The sequence below is a fragment of the Megalobrama amblycephala genome, linkage group LG1 (genome assembly GCF_018812025.1).
Source record: "Megalobrama amblycephala isolate DHTTF-2021 linkage group LG1, ASM1881202v1, whole genome shotgun sequence".
Classification (NCBI taxonomy): Eukaryota; Metazoa; Chordata; class Actinopteri; order Cypriniformes; family Xenocyprididae; genus Megalobrama; species Megalobrama amblycephala.
This window is the reverse complement of record NC_063044.1, coordinates 60476662-60497618: the sequence shown is the minus strand read 5'-3', so window position 1 is coordinate 60497618 and position 20957 is coordinate 60476662. Positions and strand designations below refer to the sequence as shown.

The 20957-nt window shown below is 39.5% G+C and overlaps 1 protein-coding gene across 2 annotated transcripts in view; it reads right to left on the bottom strand.

The window, feature by feature from the left end:
* LOC125278075 overlaps positions 1–17834 on the bottom strand; it is a 41717-nt gene extending 23883 nt beyond the window's left edge. For both annotated transcript variants that reach the window (XM_048206876.1, XM_048206867.1), the window contains exons 1-7: positions 17487–17834; positions 15734–15769; positions 7822–14742; positions 7713–7744; positions 7561–7638; positions 7288–7465; positions 5744–5863 (exon numbers count right to left, since the gene is read on the bottom strand). In XM_048206876.1, coding sequence (XP_048062833.1) covers positions 5744–5863; positions 7288–7465; positions 7561–7638; positions 7713–7744; positions 7822–14742; positions 15734–15769; positions 17487–17508 — 7387 coding nt within the window. In that variant the 5' untranslated portion in view covers positions 17509–17834. The remainder of the gene's footprint in view (positions 1–5743; positions 5864–7287; positions 7466–7560; positions 7639–7712; positions 7745–7821; positions 14743–15733; positions 15770–17486) is intronic.
* Between the last annotated feature and the right edge of the window lie 3123 nt (positions 17835–20957).

Genomic DNA, 20957 nt, shown 5'->3' with positions numbered 1-20957 from the left:
AGATGTGCTACATGATGGGTCATCTGATTTTCTGTTTGAGCCCATGAACACACCATTACCGGGTGGACTCATTGGTGTTCCTTCCTTGGTGTCATCAGGGACACCGTTGTTCCGTGTGCAGTTGGTGAACCTTTCTCCAGAAGGCATCTGGTTACGGGCTCGAACCAGGCTCGGGACTTTATCTCATGTTGAGAGCATGAACTTAAATGAGACCTATGAGGTGAAATTCCAGCGTGTTTCAGCTGATATGGAGGAGATCACTGTTAATGCCAAAAGTAATCTGGTATTGGAGAACAACATGAAAGAGTTCCTCAGTAAGCTTCATATTGGTGGCACCATTGAGCAGCAGGCAGCATTAAGTGATTTGTTAATGCAGTATTCCGATGTGTTCGTGCTCGAAGATGAAGACCTTGGTTTTACCGATAAGATGAAACATGAAATCCATGTGACTGACAATGTCCCAGTGACACAGCCTTATAGGCGTTCCCGCCCACACAGTACAGAGAAGTTCGAGAACATATCAGTAAGCTTCTCAAGAAGGGGGTGATCCAAGAAAGCACCAGTGCTTATGCTTCACCTATTGTACTAGTGAGGAAGACTGATGGCAGCCTCAGGCTATGTGTCGATTACAGACAGCTCAATGCTAAGACCCAGCGAGATGCATTCCCTTTACCTAGGATTGATGAGAGTTTTGATGCTCTTCAAGGGGCTAAATTCTTCTCTTCGATCGACCTTGCGAGTGGATACCATCAGGTTGCTGTCCATGAGCGTGACAGGCATAAAACTGCATTTACAACTCCCTTAAGGGTCTTTGAGTACTCCCGTATGCCCTTTGGGGTGTGTAATGGGCCGTCAACGTTCCAACGCCTGATGCAGACTACAATGGGTGACCTAATATTTCATATCATGCTGGTGTATTTGGATGATATACTAGTATACTCTGCCACTTTTCCAGAACACCTGCAGAGATTGGAAATGGTATTTAAGAGGCTAAAGGAGACAGGTCTTAAAGTCAAGCCTGAAAAATGCCACTTCCTGCAGCAAGAAGTAACCTTTTTAGGTCATCGAATCTCAGCTCAAGGTATTGCTACTGATCCAGAGAAAATTAAGGCAGTAAAGCAATGGAAGGTCCCTAACACAGTGAAGGAACTGCGTTCATTCTTAGGATTCTGTAGCTACAACAGAAAGTTTATAGAGGGTTTTTCTAGGATTGCAGGGCCCCTTCATGATTTAGTGAATCAGTGTATTTCACATTTTGGCAGTGTTAGGAAGGATTTTAGTGCATTGTGGTCACCTGAGTGCCAGTCAGCATTCGAGCTCCTAAAAGAAAAACTTACCTCTGCTCCTGTGCTAGGCTATGCAGATTTCACTCTCCCGTTCGTCTTGGAGACGGATGCGAGCTATGAAGTCCTGGGAGCAATACTATACCAGCAGCAGGACGGGTGTAAGAGAGTCATTGCATTTGCTAGTAGGAGACTTCGGAAAGCAGAAAGGAATGACCGAAACTACAGCAGCATGAAACTGGAGCTGCTGGCTCTTAAATGGGCTGTCTCTGAAAAGTTTTGTGGTTATCTGCTGGGCTCCAAGTTTGTGGTCATCACCGATAACAACCCTCTGTGCCACCTTAAAACAGCGAAGCTCGGTGCAGTTGAGCAAAGGTGGGTCGCCCAACTAGCTGTTTTTGACTTTGAGGTGAAATATCGCCCAGGCCGACACAATACAGCTGCTGATGCTCTGTCTAGACACCCTTCAGCAGAGGAGCATACCATTCCTGATGAGTACGACAACTGTGTTGCTATCTGTAACGTAGTCAACAAAGGTACAGTTCTGGAGCCTGACTTGGTCATTGCTGGGGAAAGCTGTTGCAGAGTCAGACAAATTCGTGCCTTGGAATCCGGAGAAGAGAAAGGCAATAACCATCTTGGGAGTATACAGACCCTGCCGGGCTACAAAGTAGCAGAACTGGTAGATTTCCAGAAGAATGATCCTACCATCAGTTCTTTCAGAACCTACTGGGAATCCAGGAGACAGCCCTCTCGCTCTGAAAGATTTAATCTTTCAAAGTCCACCTTATCACTGATAAAGCAGTGGAAAAGGATCCATGAGCAAGATGGATTGCTTTATCGCATTGTGAATGATCAACATCAAGGTGAATGTAAACAGTTGCTCTTACCTGAGTGTTTAAAGGAACCTGTCCTTGAAAGTGTGCATGAAAACATGGGACACCAGGGGATTGAGCGCTCCCTCAGCCTGTTGAGACCGCGATGCTTCTGGGTGGGTATGTACAATGATGTGGAGCAATGGATCAAAAAGTGTCAGAGGTGCATCTTAACAAAGATGCCACAGCCCAGGATACATGCTCCAATGAAGCCTTTTCTAGCATCTAGACCCCTTGAAGTAGTCGCAGTTGATTTTACTGTGCTTGAACCTTCTTCTGATGGTCGTGAAAATGTGTTAATCGTGACCGACGTCTTCACGAAATTCACCCAAGCCTTCCCAACTCGAGACCAAAAAGCTGATACCACCGCTAAACTCTTGTTGAGAGAATGGTTCCTGAAATATGGTGTACCTGAAAGGTTGCACTCGGATCAGGGAAGAAATTTTGAGAGCGAAGTGATTGCTGAGCTGTGTAAAATGTATGGTGTGAAAAAAACCCGCACGACACCCTACCGGCCTCAGGGTAATGCTCAGTGCAAGCGTTTTAACCGAACGCTCCATGATTTGCTACGCACACTTCCCCCTGAAAAGAAAAAGCGCTGGCCAGAACACCTTGCCGAGTTGGTTTATGCGTACAATGTCACGCCACATGCGACCACCGGATACTCCCCATACTACTTACTTTTTGGAGTTAATCCACACCTTCCTATTGATGCCCTGCTAGGTCACGAGCAATCTGTAGACAGAAAACAAGACTGGTTAGTGATTCATCAGGAGAGACTGAAAGAAGCTCACAGAAAGGCAAGAGAGTATGCTGAACACAAGGCCGCAGAGAGGTTGGCCCCCTTGAATGACAAAGTGTACTGTCCAGTGATTAATGTTGGTCAGCAGGTGTATCTGCGTCACGACCTTTGGGAAGGAACAAAATACAGGATTCATGGGGTCCCACCATATACAGGGTCATAGATGTGCAGGGCACCACACATACCGTTGAGCCCCTTGAAGGTGGCCCTATAAGGAGACTGCATAGAGCTGACTTGCGGCCCTGCGTTACTTATGCTTCTGAGCCAGAATTGATGAAGACCCATTCTCCTGAGACATTACAGCCAGAGGAAGTTTCTGAACCTGAGCCTGTTGAAGTACATCCTGATCCTGATTTTGTTGTTCTTGAGGAAGTTACTTACCCTAGCTTGCAGGAGACAACACAAATCGTAAATCCTGTGGCGGACGATGAAGCACTGGTAGATCAATCTAACTTGATTCCAGCTAGCACTGAACAGAAAGATTATGTGCTTGAGCAGATTGACCCTGACACTCGTCCTGCTCTAGAAGTGGAAGAACCAGTACTGAGAAGGCCTGTACCAACGCCTAGGAGAACAAAAAGGGCCAATGCTGGTCTGCACTCAAACCCTTTTAATGAGCCGAGATCAGTATGTGATGCAGTGTCGCTTAGTCCTGAAGTCTTTTCTCAGGTGTTAACAAGTTTGGGCAGTGTGTTCTTCCGGGAAGCTGTAAAGGAAGTAAGAAATATGTATTAGTCATCGAGGACAATGACATTTAGCAGGGGAGAATGTAGCCAAGTGGGATAACTATAACAAAATATGATGCGAGGCATAAATTGGTTGCGGGTCCTTTAAGAGGTTATGTTGCGACGCTGCTTTGCGGCATTACTTTGTGTAATGGGCATGTGCTGATTTCATGGGAGAGAGGGAGCAGCAATACTCTGCGAGAGCTAAGTGGTTTGGGCATATAGACCTGTTTAAAGAGTATGCGAGATCGTCTTTTAAGGACGTCTGTGATTGTATGTGTGAGCTGAATCGGGTTTGATCACGCTTGGGACACGTGCAAAGACGCGGTATGTGAAATGGATAGTAATTTGATTTTGTTTTCTTTGTGCAAGGCCCAGTGCGTTTCCCAATTAAAATGTGTGGATGTTTAAAATTGAATGTGCATGTTAAAAAGGAAACAGTAGTTCTCAAGTGTTTCTTAAAACATATAATTTTTGGTTGGAACTGTTGAACATTTTGAATACTGTATTGATTTATTTTTATTTAATGTGTATGTAAATAACTGTGAAATTTAGTGCTACACTAATGTACTGTTTTGTTTTCATTTGGCTATTAGCCTCTACCGTATTTCAGTACCATATTTGATTATTGTAATCCATTTGTTTTGATACCAAGTCAGAAATAAACCCCAAAAAGTATTATTTTTTTTGTATCCTGTGCTGATTCATTCCACCACTGGTTACATAATGTAAGAACATAATTTAATTTAAACATTTTTAGAATATTTTTATAGAATGTTATAGGAGATGTGCATGTAAACCCGGATTGGAGTGAGGTTTAGGGGGGTGAGTGAAACGGAAGTAGGACAGTAAGAGCTGTGTGTATAAACCTGACTCCCTTGACCTCAAGAGGCATGCTAGAGACTACAGCCTTTAGCCTCCTTGTTAGAGCGACCGACTCCCATGCCGGCAGACCAGGGTTCGAGTCCAGCTTAGAGCAGGCGGTTCGAACAGGAGGGTTTACACTGAAAACATTACTAGAAATGTTTTTTTTTTCTCATTTAAACCAAAGATATTCATCAGTGATTGTATATCAAGTGCAGGGATGTGCATTTTGTTTTTGTGATTTCACCAGAACAAATAGAGAGCAGTGGTATTAAGCATTAGATTCACATCTATATGAAGACAGTATGAGCGCCAAGAGAGCACTGTTGCCTTCCGCCACTGATAACAGATTTAAAAACAACACATACCATCACCTCTTATCTAACAAACGAATGAAATGAATACTCTGCTAGTCAACTAGATGTTTCATTTGTATTAGGTACTTCCATGCCGAAAGATGATAAAAAAAAGTGTTGGGGACCTGTCCCACCCACAAATTCTGCATGTGGTGAGTAGTAACATCAGTTAAACGGTACAAATTCTTAAATGCCAGTATAAAAGATTGTGTTGATACACATTTATATTGCATTATCAGCATCTATTACTGTATGATTGCAGTGTAAAAATGAGACATCTACAGTAGCCTACACCACAGCGCTTTGTGGCTCATATTCACTGTGTAAATACTCTGTTAATACGAGCGACAAGAAACTGTAAACTGCTATTGTGTTTGATGTGAAAGGAGGCAATAAACTTCAGTGAAAAGCAGTTCATTTCAGAAATGGATAGGTCTGCTCTCTGTCAGTAACTGTGGTGTTGGTCACACTTTATATTAGATGTCCTTCACTATTATGTAGTTACATAAAAAAATTAGTATAATGTAGTTATTGTGTTGATGTTGTATTGCAAAACACTTTTGCACATTTGCTGCTATTGTGGTGGGACACGGATAAGTTTAAGGACAGGTGTGGTGGTATGGGTAGGTTTATGGGTGGTTTAAGGAGTAAGTGAAGGTCAACAGTGTAATTATTGATGTAATTACAAAGATTAATTACAGCTGTAAATACAAGCAAGTAGAATGTAAAAAAGAATATTTACACAATAAGCACATTGAATCAAATTATTAATTTAAATGTTAGTACATAATACAGACCGTGGTGTATGTCAGTTTTTTTAATAAATATGTTTACATACCTGTTCCGTTGTTACTCTTTGCAATCCCAACAAGATCAATGTCCATAGAAGCATTTTTGGTGTCCAGCTGAGAGATTTGATCTGAAGAAAATTTGGGTCCAATCATGAAGACTTGTACCTCTAAAGAAAATAATGTGAATGAATCTGAACTGAAGAAGAAATGCATGAAGACAGATTCTGCACATTAAAGGGTTAGTTCACCCAAAAATTAAAAATATGTCATTAATGACTTGCCCTCATGTCGTTCCAAACCCGTAAGACCTCCGTTCATCTTCGGAACACAGTTTAAGATATTTTAGATTTAGTCCAAGAGCTTTCTGTCCCTCCATTGAAAATATATGTACGGTGCACTGTCCATGTCCAGAAAGGTAATAAAAACATCATCAAATTAGTCCATGTGACATCAGTGGGTTAGTTAGATTTTGTTGAAGCATCGAAAATACATTTTGGTCCAAAATTTATTCAGCATTGTATTCTCTTCCGGAATCCTTTCCATTGAATCCTTTCATCTGTCGGCGTTGGTAATGCACTTTTACGTCGCCGTGGTTGTTTTTGGCGATTAGGACATCCGCGACATGCACACTTTCGCACCATTTTAAAAAATATAGCAATACCAAAATACAAACAATGTAGAATAGCTTGAATACAGCGTGCATCTCCCTCAGACTGTAAACGAAGCTCTGGCGCACCGGATAACACGTCAGCAGCGTCTTACGTCAGCAGCATCACTGCGGAGTCATGAACCACACTGCGGAGTCATGAACCACACTCCGGAGCAGAAGGGGGCGGTAATGCACCAATAAGCTGGATGGCAACCGCCATAAAACAAGAAAGAAGAAGAAGAAGAAGAAGCGGAGTTGTGAATGCGGATTGACAACAGACCCGGAAGAGAATGCAATGCTGAATAAAGTCGTAGTTTTTGTTATTTTTGGACCAAAATGTATTTTCGATGCTTCAAAATGTTGCGGATGTCCTAATCGGCAAAAACAACCACGGCAACGTAAAAGTGCATTACCAACGCCGACAGATGAAAGGATTCAATGGAATCAATTCAATGGAATCAATTCAATGGAAAGGATTCTGGAAGAGAATACAATGCTGAATAAAGTCGTATTTTTTGTTATTTTTGGACCAAAATGTATTTTCGATGCTTCAACAAATTCTAACTAACCCACTGATGTCACATGGACTACTTTGATGATACCTTTCTGGACATGGACAGTATACCGTACAAACATTTTTAATGGAGGGACAGAAAGCTCTTGGACTAAATCTAAAATATCTTAAACTGTGTTCCGAAGATGAACGGAGTTCTTACGGGTTTGGAACGACATGAGGGTGAGTCATTAATGACAGAATTTTCATTTTTGGGTGAACTAACCCTTTAATAATAATAATAATAAAATGATTTCTAAATATACAAATAAATAAAATTTATATTGCAGCTGTAATTATTGACTCATTGAATTCACAAACCCTTCAGAGCACATTCAATAACTACATCACTGTGAAATAGTTTTAGATACAATTGTGTCTTCACTTACCTATGGAGTCGAGAGTAAAACTGACATTGTCACTTGTGTCTGTTGGCTTCACCAGTGAAGATATGAGCTTCTCACTGGCTTTTATTACACTATTTCCAAATGTCACTTGTTCCTTTGTGTCAGCTGACTCCGAAATCTTTGACGTGTTAAGAGCCACATCCAAAACTGTAGTCACAACCTAATTGGTTATGATGCACAAACACTTGTGGATGAATGTTGTTATCTACATGACAGATATTTTATTATTTTATGATTTCTCTCTTAAAAACTTACAGTCAAAGGAAGCACTTGATCTGTAATGTTCTCTATATTGTCGAGAAGATTTTGAAGACATCCTCCAGAGATCTGACTCTGAAATCACAATTGATCTTTATAAATAAAACTGAAAGACTCTGTGATCTGTGTAAATTTAAAACTTAGCTTACCCTGCATTGATCCGGCAGTATGTTATCCAGACCTGTAATGAGGGAATTCATCATTACAACATGAAAATTGTAAATCAAACACCACATTTCAGTCTAGAAACATGCTCACCTGTAGTAGTTGGACTGATGGTGGTTGGGGTGGAGATGTTATACTCGCAGAAACAGGAGGACAAAGTCATACTAGAGCATGTACAGGTGTCCTTATTACCAACACAGTTACAGTTATTGTTCCAGCATTGGTATTCATACTGGTTTTGGTTTTGATATCTCCAGTAGTTAAAATCATGCATTGTTGTGTTGCAGTACATGCGGTACTGAGCACCGGTGCAGATGTATGTTTTGTTATAAAGCACACAGTCATAAGCTGGAGTAACTGCTGTAATGAGAGCAATGATATTGCCGTAAGTCTCACAGAAGCAGGAGGACAAAGTGCTAGTGTAGCATGTACATGTGTCCTCATTGCCAATGCAGTTACAGTTATTGTTCGAGCATTGATATTGGTGTAGGTTCTGGTTCTGATATCTCCAGTAGGAGAAGTCATGCATTCTGGTGTTGCAGTACATGCGGTACTGAGCACCAGTGCAGATGTATGTGTCATTATAAAGCACACAGCCATAAGCTGGAGTAACTGCTGTAGGGATGGTAATGTTGTTACTGTAATTCTCACAAAAGCAGGAAGACAAAGTGCGACTGTAACACGTACAGGTGTCCTTATTTCCACGGCAGTCACAATTATTCCAGCATCGGTATTCATGTTGGTTTTGGTTCTGATATCTCCGGTAGAAGAAATAATGCATTCTTGTGTTGCAGTACATGCGATATTGAGCCCCAGTGCAGATGTATGTGTCGTTATTAAGCCCACATTCATAAGCTGGAGGAACTGCTGTAATGAGAGCAATGCTGTAGCCGTAAGTCTCACAAAAGCAGGAAGACAAAGTGCGACTGTAACACGTACAGGTGTCCTTATTTCCACGGCAGTCACAATTATTATTCCAGCATCGGTTTTCATATTGGTTTTGGTTCTGATATCTCCAGTAGGAGAAATGATGCATTCCTGTGTTGCAGTACATGCGGTACTGAGCACCAGTGCAGATGTACGTGTCGTTATAAAGCCCACAATCATAGATCGGACTAACTGCTGTAGGGATGGTGATGTTGTTATTGTAATTCTCACAGAAGCAGGAAGACAAAGTGCGACTGTAACATGTACAGGTGTCCTTATTTCCACGGCAGTCACAGTTATTATTCCAGCATTGGTATTCATGTTGGTTTTGGTTCTGATATCTCCTGTAGGAGAAATAATGCATTGTTGTGTTGCAGTACATGCGGTACTGAGCACCAGTGCAGATGTATGTGTCGTTATTAAGCCCACATTCATAAGCTGGAGGAACTGCTGTAATGAGAGCAATGCTATAGCCGTAAGTCTCACAGAAGCAGGAGGACAAAGTGTGACTGTAGCATGTACATGTGTCCTTATTACCATAGCAGTTACAGTTATTATTTACACACTGGTATTGGTTTTGGTACTGATATCTCTGGTAGTAGAAATCATGCATTCTTGTGTTGCAGTACATGCGGTACTGAGCACCAGTGCAGATGTACGTGTCGTTATAAAGGACACAGTCATAGACTGGAGTAACTGCTGTAGGGATAGTGATGTTGTTGTTGTAATTCTCACAAAAGCAGGAAGAAAAAGTGCTACTAGAGCATGTACAGGTGTCATTATTACCCACACAGTTACAGTTATAATTCCAGCATCGGTATTCATGTTGGTTTTGGTTCTGATATCTCCTGTAGGAGAAATAATGCATTCTTGTGTTGCAGTACATGCGATATTGAGCACCAGCGCAGATGTATGTATCATTATAAAGCACACAGCCATAAGCTGGAGGAACTGCTGTAATGAGAGCAATGCTATAGCCGTAAGTCTCACAAAAGCAGGAAGACAAAGTGCGACTGTAACACGTACAGGTGTCCTTATTTCCACGGCAGTCACAGTTATTATTCCAGCATCGGTATTCATGTTGGTTTTGGTTCTGATATCTCCAGTAGGAGAAATGATGCATTCTTGTGTTGCAGTACATGCGGTATTGAGCACCAGTGCAGATGTATGTGTCGTTATAAAGCCCACAATCATAGATCGGACTAACTGCTGTAGGGATGGTGATGTTGTTATTGTAATTCTCACAGAAGCAGGAAGACAAAGTGCGACTGTAACATGTACAGGTGTCCTTATTACCAATGCAGTTACAATTATTATTCCAGCATTGGTATTCATATTGGTTTTGGTTCTGATATCTCCAGTAGGAGAAATAATGCATTCCTGTGTTGCAGTACATGCGGTACTGAGCACCAGTGCAGATGTATGTGTCGTTATAAGGCACACAGTCATAGACTGGAGTAACTGCTGTAGTGAGAGCAATGATATTGCCGTAAGTCTCACAGAAGCAGGAGGACAAAGTGTGACTGTAGCATGTACATGTGTCCTTATTACCATAGCAGTTACAGTTATTATTTACACACTGGTATTGGTTTTGGTACTGATATCTCTGGTAGTAGAAATAATGCATTCTGGTGTTGCAGTACATGCGGTACTGAGCACCGGTGCAGATGTACGTGTCGTTATAAAGCACACAGTCAGGGTCTGTGACTGGACTAACTGCTGTAGGGATAGTGATGTTGTTGTTGTAATTCTCACAAAAGCAGGAAGAAAAAGTGTTACTAGAGCATGTACAGGTGTCCTTATTTCCACGGCAGTCACAGTTATTATTCCAGCATCGGTATTCATGTTGGTTTTGGTTCTGATATCTCCTGTAGGAGAAATAATGCATTCTTGTGTTGCAGTACATGCGATATTGAGCACCAGCACAGATGTATGTATCATTATAAAGCACACAGCCATAAGCTGGAGGAACTGCTGTAATGAGAGCAATGCTATAGCCGTAAGTCTCACAAAAGCAGGAAGACAAAGTGCGACTGTAACATGTACAGGTGTCCTTATTTCCACGGCAGTCACAATTATTCCAGCATCGGTATTCATATTGGTTTTGGTTCTGATATCTCTGGTAGTAGAAATCATGCATTCTTGTGTTGCAGTACATGCGGTACTGAGCACCAGTGCAGATGTACGTGTCGTTATAAAGCACACAGTCAGGGTCTGTGACTGGACTAACTGCTGTAGGGATAGTGATGTTGTTGTTGTAATTCTCACAAAAGCAGGAAGAAAAAGTGCTACTATAGCATGTACAGGTGTCATTATTACCCACACAGTTACAGTTATAATTCCAGCATCGGTATTCATGTTGGTTTTGGTTCTGATATCTCCTGTAGGAGAAATAATGCATTGTTGTGTTGCAGTACATGCGATATTGAGCACCAGCGCAGATGTATGTATCATTATAAAGCACACAGTCATAAGCTGGAGGAACTGCTGTAATGAGAGCAATGATATTGCCGTAAGTCTCACAAAAGCAGGAAGACAAAGTGCGACTGTAACACGTACAGGTGTCCTTATTTCCACGGCAGTCACAATTATTATTCCAGCATCGGTTTTCATATTGGTTTTGGTTCTGATATCTCCAGTAGGAGAAATGATGCATTCTTGTGTTGCAGTACATGCGGTATTGAGCACCAGTGCAGATGTACGTGTCGTTATAAAGCCCACAATCATAGATCGGACTAACTGCTGTAGGGATGGTGATGTTGTTATTGTAATTCTCACAGAAGCAGGAAGACAAAGTGCGACTGTAACATGTACAGGTGTCCTTATTTCCACGGCAGTCACAATTATTATTCCAGCATCGGTTTTCATATTGGTTTTGGTTCTGATATCTCCAGTAGGAGAAATGATGCATTCTTGTGTTGCAGTACATGCGGTATTGAGCACCAGTGCAGATGTATGTGTCGTTATAAAGCCCACAATCATAGATCGGACTAACTGCTGTAGGGATGGTGATGTTGTTATTGTAATTCTCACAGAAGCAGGAAGACAAAGTGCGACTGTAACATGTACAGGTGTCCTTATTACCAATGCAGTTACAATTATTATTCCAGCATTGGTATTCATATTGGTTTTGGTTCTGATATCTCCAGTAGGAGAAATAATGCATTCCTGTGTTGCAGTACATGCGGTATTGAGCACCAGTGCAGATGTATGTGTCGTTATAAAGCCCACAATCATAGATCGGACTAACTGCTGTAGGGATGGTGATGTTGTTATTGTAATTCTCACAGAAGCAGGAAGACAAAGTGCGACTGTAACATGTACAGGTGTCCTTATTACCAATGCAGTTACAATTATTATTCCAGCATTGGTATTCATATTGGTTTTGGTTCTGATATCTCCAGTAGGAGAAATAATGCATTCCTGTGTTGCAGTACATGCGGTACTGAGCACCAGTGCAGATGTATGTGTCGTTATAAAGCACACAGTCATAGACTGGACTAACTGCTGTAGTGAGAGCAATGATATTGCCGTAAGTCTCACAGAAGCAGGAGGACAAAGTGTGACTGTAGCATGTACATGTGTCCTTATTACCATAGCAGTTACAGTTATTATTTACACACTGGTATTGGTTTTGGTACTGATATCTCTGGTAGTAGAAATAATGCATTCTGGTGTTGCAGTACATGCGGTACTGAGCACCAGTGCAGATGTACGTGTCGTTATAAAGCACACAGTCAGGGTCTGTGACTGGACTAACTGCTGTAGGGATAGTGATGTTGTTGTTGTAATTCTCACAAAAGCAGGAAGAAAAAGTGCTACTAGAGCATGTACAGGTGTCCTTATTTCCACGGCAGTCACAGTAATTATTCCAGCATTGGTATTCATGTTGGTTTTGGTTCTGATATCTCCTGTAGGAGAAATAATGCATTCTTGTGTTGCAGTACATGCGATATTGAGCACCAGCACAGATGTATGTATCATTATAAAGCACACAGCCATAAGCTGGAGGAACTGCTGTAATGAGAGCAATGCTATAGCCGTAAGTCTCACAAAAGCAGGAAGACAAAGTGCGACTGTAACATGTACAGGTGTCCTTATTTCCACGGCAGTCACAATTATTCCAGCATCGGTATTCATATTGGTTTTGGTTCTGATATCTCCAGTAGGAGAAATGATGCATTCCTGTGTTGCAGTACATGCGGTACTGAGCACCAGTGCAGATGTACGTGTCGTTATAAAGCACACAGTCATAGACTGGACTAACTGCTGTAGGGATGGTGTTGTTGTTATTGTAATTCTCACAGAAGCAGGAAGACAAAGTGCGACTGTAACATGTACAGGTGTCCTTATTTCCACGGCAGTCACAGTTATTATTCCAGCATTGGTATTCATGTTGGTTTTGGTTCTGATATCTCCTGTAGGAGAAATAATGCATTGTTGTGTTGCAGTACATGCGATATTGAGCACCAGCGCAGATGTATGTATCATTATAAAGCACACAGCCATAAGCTGGAGGAACTGCTGTAATGAGAGCAATGCTATAGCCGTAAGTCTCACAAAAGCAGGAAGACAAAGTGCGACTGTAACACGTACAGGTGTCCTTATTTCCACGGCAGTCACAGTTATTATTCCAGCATCGGTTTTCATATTGGTTTTGGTTCTGATATCTCCAGTAGGAGAAATGATGCATTCCTGTGTTGCAGTACATGCGGTATTGAGCACCAGTGCAGATGTATGTGTCGTTATAAAGCACACAATCATAGACTGGAGTAACTGCTGTAGGGATGGTGATGTTGTTATTGTAATTCTCACAGAAGCAGGAAGACAAAGTGCGACTGTAACATGTACAGGTGTCCTTATTTCCACGGCAGTCACAGTTATTATTCCAGCATTGGTATTCATATTGGTTTTGGTTCTGATATCTCCGGTAGGAGAAATAATGCATTCCTGTGTTGCAGTACATGCGGTACTGAGCACCAGTGCAGATGTACGTGTCGTTATAAAGGACACAGTCATAGACTGGAGTAACTGCTGTAGTGAGAGCAATGATATTGCCGTAAGTCTCACAGAAGCAGGAGGACAAAGTGTGACTGTAGCATGTACATGTGTCCTTATTACCATAGCAGTTACAGTTATTATTTACACACTGGTATTGGTTTTGGTACTGATATCTCTGGGAGGAGAAATAATGCATTCTTGTGTTGCAGTACATGCGGTACTGAGCACCGGTGCAGATGTACGTGTCGTTATAAAGCACACAGTCAGGGTCTGTGACTGGACTAACTGCTGTAGGGATAGTGATGTTGTTGTTGTAATTCTCACAAAAGCAGGAAGAAAGAGTGCTACTATAGCATGTACAGGTGTCCTTATTTCCACGGCAGTCACAGTTATTATTCCAGCATTGGTATTCATGTTGGTTTTGGTTCTGATATCTCCAGTAGTAGAAATTATGCATTCTTGTGTTGCAGTACATGCTGTATTGAGTACCAGCGCAGATGTATGTATCATTATAAAGCCTACAGTCAGGGTCTGTGACTGGACTACGTGTTGAAGAGAGAGCGATGCTATAGCCGTAATTTGTACAGAAGCAAGAGGATGAAACACTACTGTAGCATGTACAGCTGTCCTTATTAAAACGGCAGTCACAGTTATTATTCCAGCACTGGTACTGATTTTGGTTTTGGTACAGATATTTTGAATAGCTAAAGTAATGCACTGTCGTGTTGCAGTACATGTGGTACCGAGCACCAGTGCAGATGTAAGTGTTATTATTAAGCTCACAGTCCAAAACTGGCCTAACTGCTGTAGGGATAGTGTTGTTATTGCTGAAAATCTCACAGAAGCAGGATGAAGTATTATAGTAGCATGCACAGGTGTCATTATTACCAACACAGAGACAGTCATTACTCAAGCACTGGTATTGGTTTTGGTCTTGGTATCTCTGGTAGTAGAAACGATGCATTCTTGTGTTGCAGTACATGCGGTATTGAGCACCGATGCAGATGTATGTGTCGTGATAAAGCTCACAGTCCAAAACTGGACTAACTGCTGCTCTTGATTCAGCGGCAGTGGTGGATATTAAACCTGAGGATGATAAAGATGTGATTAAAGTCAGAATACTAAATACCAGGTGAATTTATATCCAGCATGTTAAGCACAATTAATTAAATTTGAGTTTACACAGTTGGCATGCATTTATCAATACTGAGACATTTTCTTTTCTTTTGACAGTTAGCAAAACTGCAGGCTCTATGGACTACACTGTTCATTTTTGTGATACATTGTATTCATCCTTTAAAATGCATGAAATATTTTCTAAATTTGTAGTGTTTTTGCATGTTACAAAAGTTTATTTGTTCTTTGGCTATTTATTAAAGTCACAATCCATTGTAGTTTCTCCCACCAGCCTATAACATGCATCCGGATGTGATATTAATTGATCTGTTCAGGGCAAATTCACACTACAGAACTATGAGACTATTTGAATCGCCATGGTGCTCACACTACACAAGTTTTCTTGTCGACTGTCATCTTCTTGTCTTAGCAGTGCTAATGCTACACATCACAATGCCGATAAGGTACACAAACTGTAACACAAAATCATGTAAGACATTAGAGAGCCGCTCATGCTTGCTGCCCAAGTCCTCTGTGCAGAAAATAAGATGGGAATATAAAGAACAATTGGGCAGAAATACATTTCTTTTCAGAAATAAATTTCTTGTTACTTTCTTGTTTTTTTTCATTCTTGCTACTTTCTTGTTTTTTTTTTTGTTTTTTTGTTTTTTGTTTTTTTTTGTCACGTTGCTGACATACTAATTTTTGACAAGAATCAGTGACCGCAACAAGCTATTTGGCCACGATCCAGGGGTTTTGTCACAGACCTTAGAAATCTCTCTGCGACAGCAAAATCTAGTCAAAAGTCATGTAGTGTGAGGCTGGCTTAAGCTGTGTACTTACATAGACAACAGTGTGTAGAGTTTTGACATTGACTAAATACTGAGAAATTAATGTAATCGATTGTATAAAAAAGTAATACAGTTCGCAGGTTCAACAGAAAATTGTTTGAAGCACTTACATTTACAGAGGATAATCAACAGTGACCATACGACACCTGGCATGAAAACAAAGACAAATATTACAATGTTTAATGTTTTTTTTTTTTTTTAAGACTGTTAAGACATTATTTAGGATATTTAGGACTGACTGTTAGACACTTAAGTTTCAAATGATCAAGGTCTGTTCAGACAGTTTTGTAAATATCTGGTGTTATAATATTGACTCAAACACAATGCCATGAGAGTTCTCTTATCAAACAGATTGTGTATTTTTTGCTGTTTATGAAATTAATTCAAGTCAAACTTTTGCTGCCTCTCTGAACAAAGTGAAACATGTTAAAATCGAACACTTTCTTTCTTCAAAACCTAAACAAAGATTGAACATTTACATCATGTACTCATACCCTGTAAAAATAAGTTTGTTTAACTTAACTTTGAGTTATCTTTTTACATTGACTCAGTTAAGTTGTATTTTACTTCAAATTTTAAGTGTTTTCAACTTGATACATTTAGTTATTTGAACTAATAAAGTTTAGTTGGAATAACTTTATGAAAATAAACTGAACTTCAAACCACAGCTCAAGTTCATTTAGTAAAATTTGGCTTGTTTTATTAATTAAACCAAATAAACAATTATTTTATTTAAATTGTTCTTTGTCAATTGTAAATGATTATTTTATTTCAATTGTTTGGTATTGAAAACTATTGAACTGTAAGTTCAAATAACTAAAATTGTCAAGCTGAAAGTAATTAAAACTTAAATAAGTCTTGCATGGAAATTAGTACCACAAAAAGTTAAGTTGAGTGAACAAAAAACATATTTTAGAGTTTATACTGAAAACTTAAAAAAGAAAGTTCACCTTATTTTCATAAAGTTAATCCAACTAAACTTTAGAAGTTCAAACAACATTACATTTGTCAAGTTGAACATACTTAATATTTTATGTAAATTCAACATAACTGTATAATGAAATTACTCCAAATGATTCAAAAAAAAAAAAAAAAAAAAAAAAAATTGAAATATGCGCTATGTTTATATAAGTCTCATATTTAAGGTCTAAATAACTACATTCTCACCTAAAAAAACCCTTCTAAAAACTACATTCCATTAAACAACATCAGTAGTATCTGTAAAAATATGGTGGACTTTCTTTCCTGCCATGACACTCGCTGAAAGCTGAGTGATTCAAATGGTGAAATGATTCCCATTGTGATACAGGTAGAATATCGCATGGCTGGAAGAACCTCTAAGCCAATCCTCTAAGCCAATATATATAGCATATAGTTAAGTTATATTTCTTAAATTTTACAGGGTGTACACTTACAGTCCAAATTAAATGACAAAACATGTCATTAGTTTTCTCCACTCTTTTCTCAGAAGTCCTTCATCCTCTCAAATCAACCTGCTGCAGTCAAACTCAAACTCCTGCCCAGTCACAGACCAATCAGCAGTAGGCCAAACATTTCAAAATTGGGTTACAAATAAAATATCAAATATACAGAATATGTATGAAAACGCGGGCCATGTAAACATTAAATTGATTATGAGGTGAGTGAGGTGAGTTTTATGTCCACCAAGGACATTTTTCCTACTGTAAGAAACACAAGGTGGCGCCATTTAACTATTCTATTCTGTGAAAACAGAAACATCTTTTTGTTTATAGTTTATGAATTATTTTAGCCAACGCTTAATCAAATGTCATTTAATTTGCAGTCAGTAACCTACTGAAATATGCAATATGATTCAGGAAACAGGAAAAGAAACATACTTACTTTTAAAAACAATGAACACCATTATGGAATCTGATAGTCCACTGTGGTAATTATTCAAGAAGAAAGATCAGGCATTGATTTTCTGAAAGACATTTAGAGACAAAACAAAAATGAGTCGTGGTGGGGGAATATGTAACAAGGTACGAGGGTGTAACACTGTCAATTTAACCTATTAAAGTGCCCCTATTATTCCTTTAAGGTTCCTAATATTGTTTTATGAGTCTCCCACAACAGGTTTACATGCATACAAGGTCAAAAAACACTTTCGTTTTCTCATAATATACGTTTAATTTCACCTCAGTTCTTTATGTTTTGTAAATGATTCGTTAGAAGCAGTTCAAAGAATCAGTCCCTCTAAAACCCTCCTTTCTGTGAGCCTACACTGCTCTGATTGGTCAGATGGCCCAATCCTTTGTGATTGGTTTACTGCACGCACTGCACGCCCATTGCAATAACTAAATGAGAGCTATCAATTCCCAAGACATTAATATATGGACAGAAAAGATGGCATCGATTTTACCGTATCAATTTGAGCCTGAGTCCAATGATGAAACATCTGATTCGCAATCACGACTGGAGTTGGACATTTCTCTATGGTAGGTGTCACCTTAGTTTGCATTATTTATAAGACGTGATAATCATTGTTCTACGTTATGTAGGTGCACATGTGGGAACTGTATCAGAATGCCAAGCGAAGCTGAAAACTTCTAACATAAGATAAACATTTAGGCCAGATGTGTACAGACTTTTTTGTCATAGCTGTTGGACCCACATCTGAATAGCAGAACTACAGAAACGTGAGTTAGCTGGTTAGCAGGAGACTATAGGGTGTATGTTACACAACATAACATACAAAACTACGAATGATCGCTAGAAAATATAAACATCAATTATTAATCATATTTACAGGTTGAGATTCAGAGGAGCAAGCTGGTCCAAATAAACTGGGCATTGATTCATATTTTAAGACCAAGTGTTTTGTGAATCCTGTGTTAATCTCCTCGAGGTTTGAGAAGCAGTCGTCAGTAAAATTTTCCCTGGCGTCTGTGGGCGAGCAATAAATGGGCGGGGAATATGCTAATGTGTTGCTGTGACGTCACAACGAAACGGCTTGGGATTCCTTTTACAAACGACTCATTTAATTTACTCAGAGTCGACTCTTACTTTTGAGAGACAATAACTTTATATACGGTGCACTTTCAGATTTAAAATTTTGCAGGATGTTTTCATTCACTTACAGCTATGTTACACACTACATGAAAATCCATAATAGGGGCACTTTAAACATGAGCAACCAGTTTTTTGGTACAGTAGGCTACCTATAGCCTACTTGCACTTAAAAGTAGAACTCATAGTTCTGTTATTTTATTTTATTTTTCAATCAAATGGCATTAATGCATAGAGCTATTTGAGACTGACTCCTAATTGGCTGCATGCGGTAACCACCAACTGGAAATTAACAGCAGTGTTCATTACAAACTTAGAAGTAACTTACTTTATTGTAAATCACAAAAGTGGAATAAATAGAGAGAAAAGAAGTTAGGTGAGAGATTTACAGGAGTTTTCATTTGAACACAAATGTCTCTATTTGACCCCATTGTTCTGACTGTCTGTAACCCTTTAACTCTGTCACAACATTGAACAGCCCTTTGATATTGTTAAGCCTGATTACACATGAATCACACCTCAGATCTCCTATACAATGAAGCCTAGATCAATAAAGCAGACCAAGACTGCTCTGAAGTTTGGTTTGTGAGGAGGGATCATTTCTGAGAGGTAAGAATGCGATTGATTAATCAATTAGAATTTTAAAAACAATTCTAAATTTGCATTGCAGTTAAGAAGGACGTGATGTGCTGAAACTTTCAGCTGCCTGTCAGCAAATTGTCAGCACAATTTTGGACCATTTGGAGATGCATTAGAGACAGTGGCGTAGCATCTAGTTATGCATGTGCATATGGGCTTTACGTAGGTGTTTTATGCAACAAATAATGTTAGAAGAAAGACGATCGAGACCAAGGGTGCCATCATCATGTGAATTGTTTAAACAAAATCAAATGACTTCAGTTTTGTTTTCATTTAGCACTAAAAGATTCTGTTTTAACCATATTTGTAGTTCATTTCACGAGTTCACATATCCATATAATTAAATATGCTGTCCGGGGAGAGGGCTCCGAGCTCGGAATTTTGGCCCAAACCCACAGTACTCCCCCCGGTGTGGTAAAAGTAGACTGAACTAGAAGTGAGGAGATGGGGTGGAGGAGGAATGCTGATAAACTCTCAGATGAACAGAGGTAAGTCTGCTGAATTTATACCTCTAGTCATTGGTTGAGTTGATTAACTGAATGCTCTCCACCTGTGCTAATTAGGTTAATTATCTGAACTTGCTCTTCCTGAATTTTGTTAATAAAACATCATCAAAAGCTATGGTTCTGAAGAATCTTTGTTTTTATGTTGCAAATGAAGAGTGTTGTCAGCATGAAGATGAAATAAACACTCTATGTTTCTTAAAAATACAATCCGTGGGCAAAAAAATAATGAATATAAAACTGGAGCAAGAATTGATCCCTGGGGTAAACCACAAGAAAGAGGACATGGTGAGGAGATAATGACCGACAGAGACATTGAACCTTATGTTTGTTAAAAAAAAGAGAACAAAACAGTGACACACAGTTCAACACAACCCTCTAATATTGTGGTCGACCATGTCAGAAGCAGAGCTTAAATCTAAAAACACCAAAGCAGGAAATGCTTTTTCCATAAATACTGTGAAACATATCAAATACAGCTATTAAGGACAAAACTGCAAGAATAGATAGATTGATTGACTAAAGCATCTCATTTAAGCATGTAAAGAGAGACTCACCTGATGCGAGTTCACATGGAGTGATCTTCACTCAACTAGACTGACTGCATGTAAATATTTGTGTCAGAAGTTTAAATGACAGTTAGATGTTCATCTGATGAGGAAAAAAACATATTTTATGTTTTCCCTTCCTGCTAAAATTCAAATTTACATTCAAATGTATTCACCAAGTGAGAAAACACACTAAGATGCATTAATAAAAACATTAAATGAATACAAAGGTCTCTTCTTAAAGCAGATTTTTAAAAGATTTCTCCTCATTATCATCTTTATTCTTTATTCTTAGACCTTTATATCATCTTAGACCTTCGTCTTTGCCATTATGCATATTTTCAATGTTGTGCTCAAAAGTGGGTTTGCAAAAACAACAACAGCTTCCAACCTGGTCTCATAGGAAATACGTACCTCTGCGCACTTTTTTGCAGCGCCACAAATATGTACCACCAGGTACGTATTGCTATAGTTCTGAAACAAAAACGTCCACTGGGGTCGCTAAAGAGAAGGACATGTTACATTTCGATTAACAGTCAGAGGTATGTACACTACAGCATATCCAATTATCCTAAAACTGTGTTATTTTAGTGATAAATGTAACGTGATTCGTG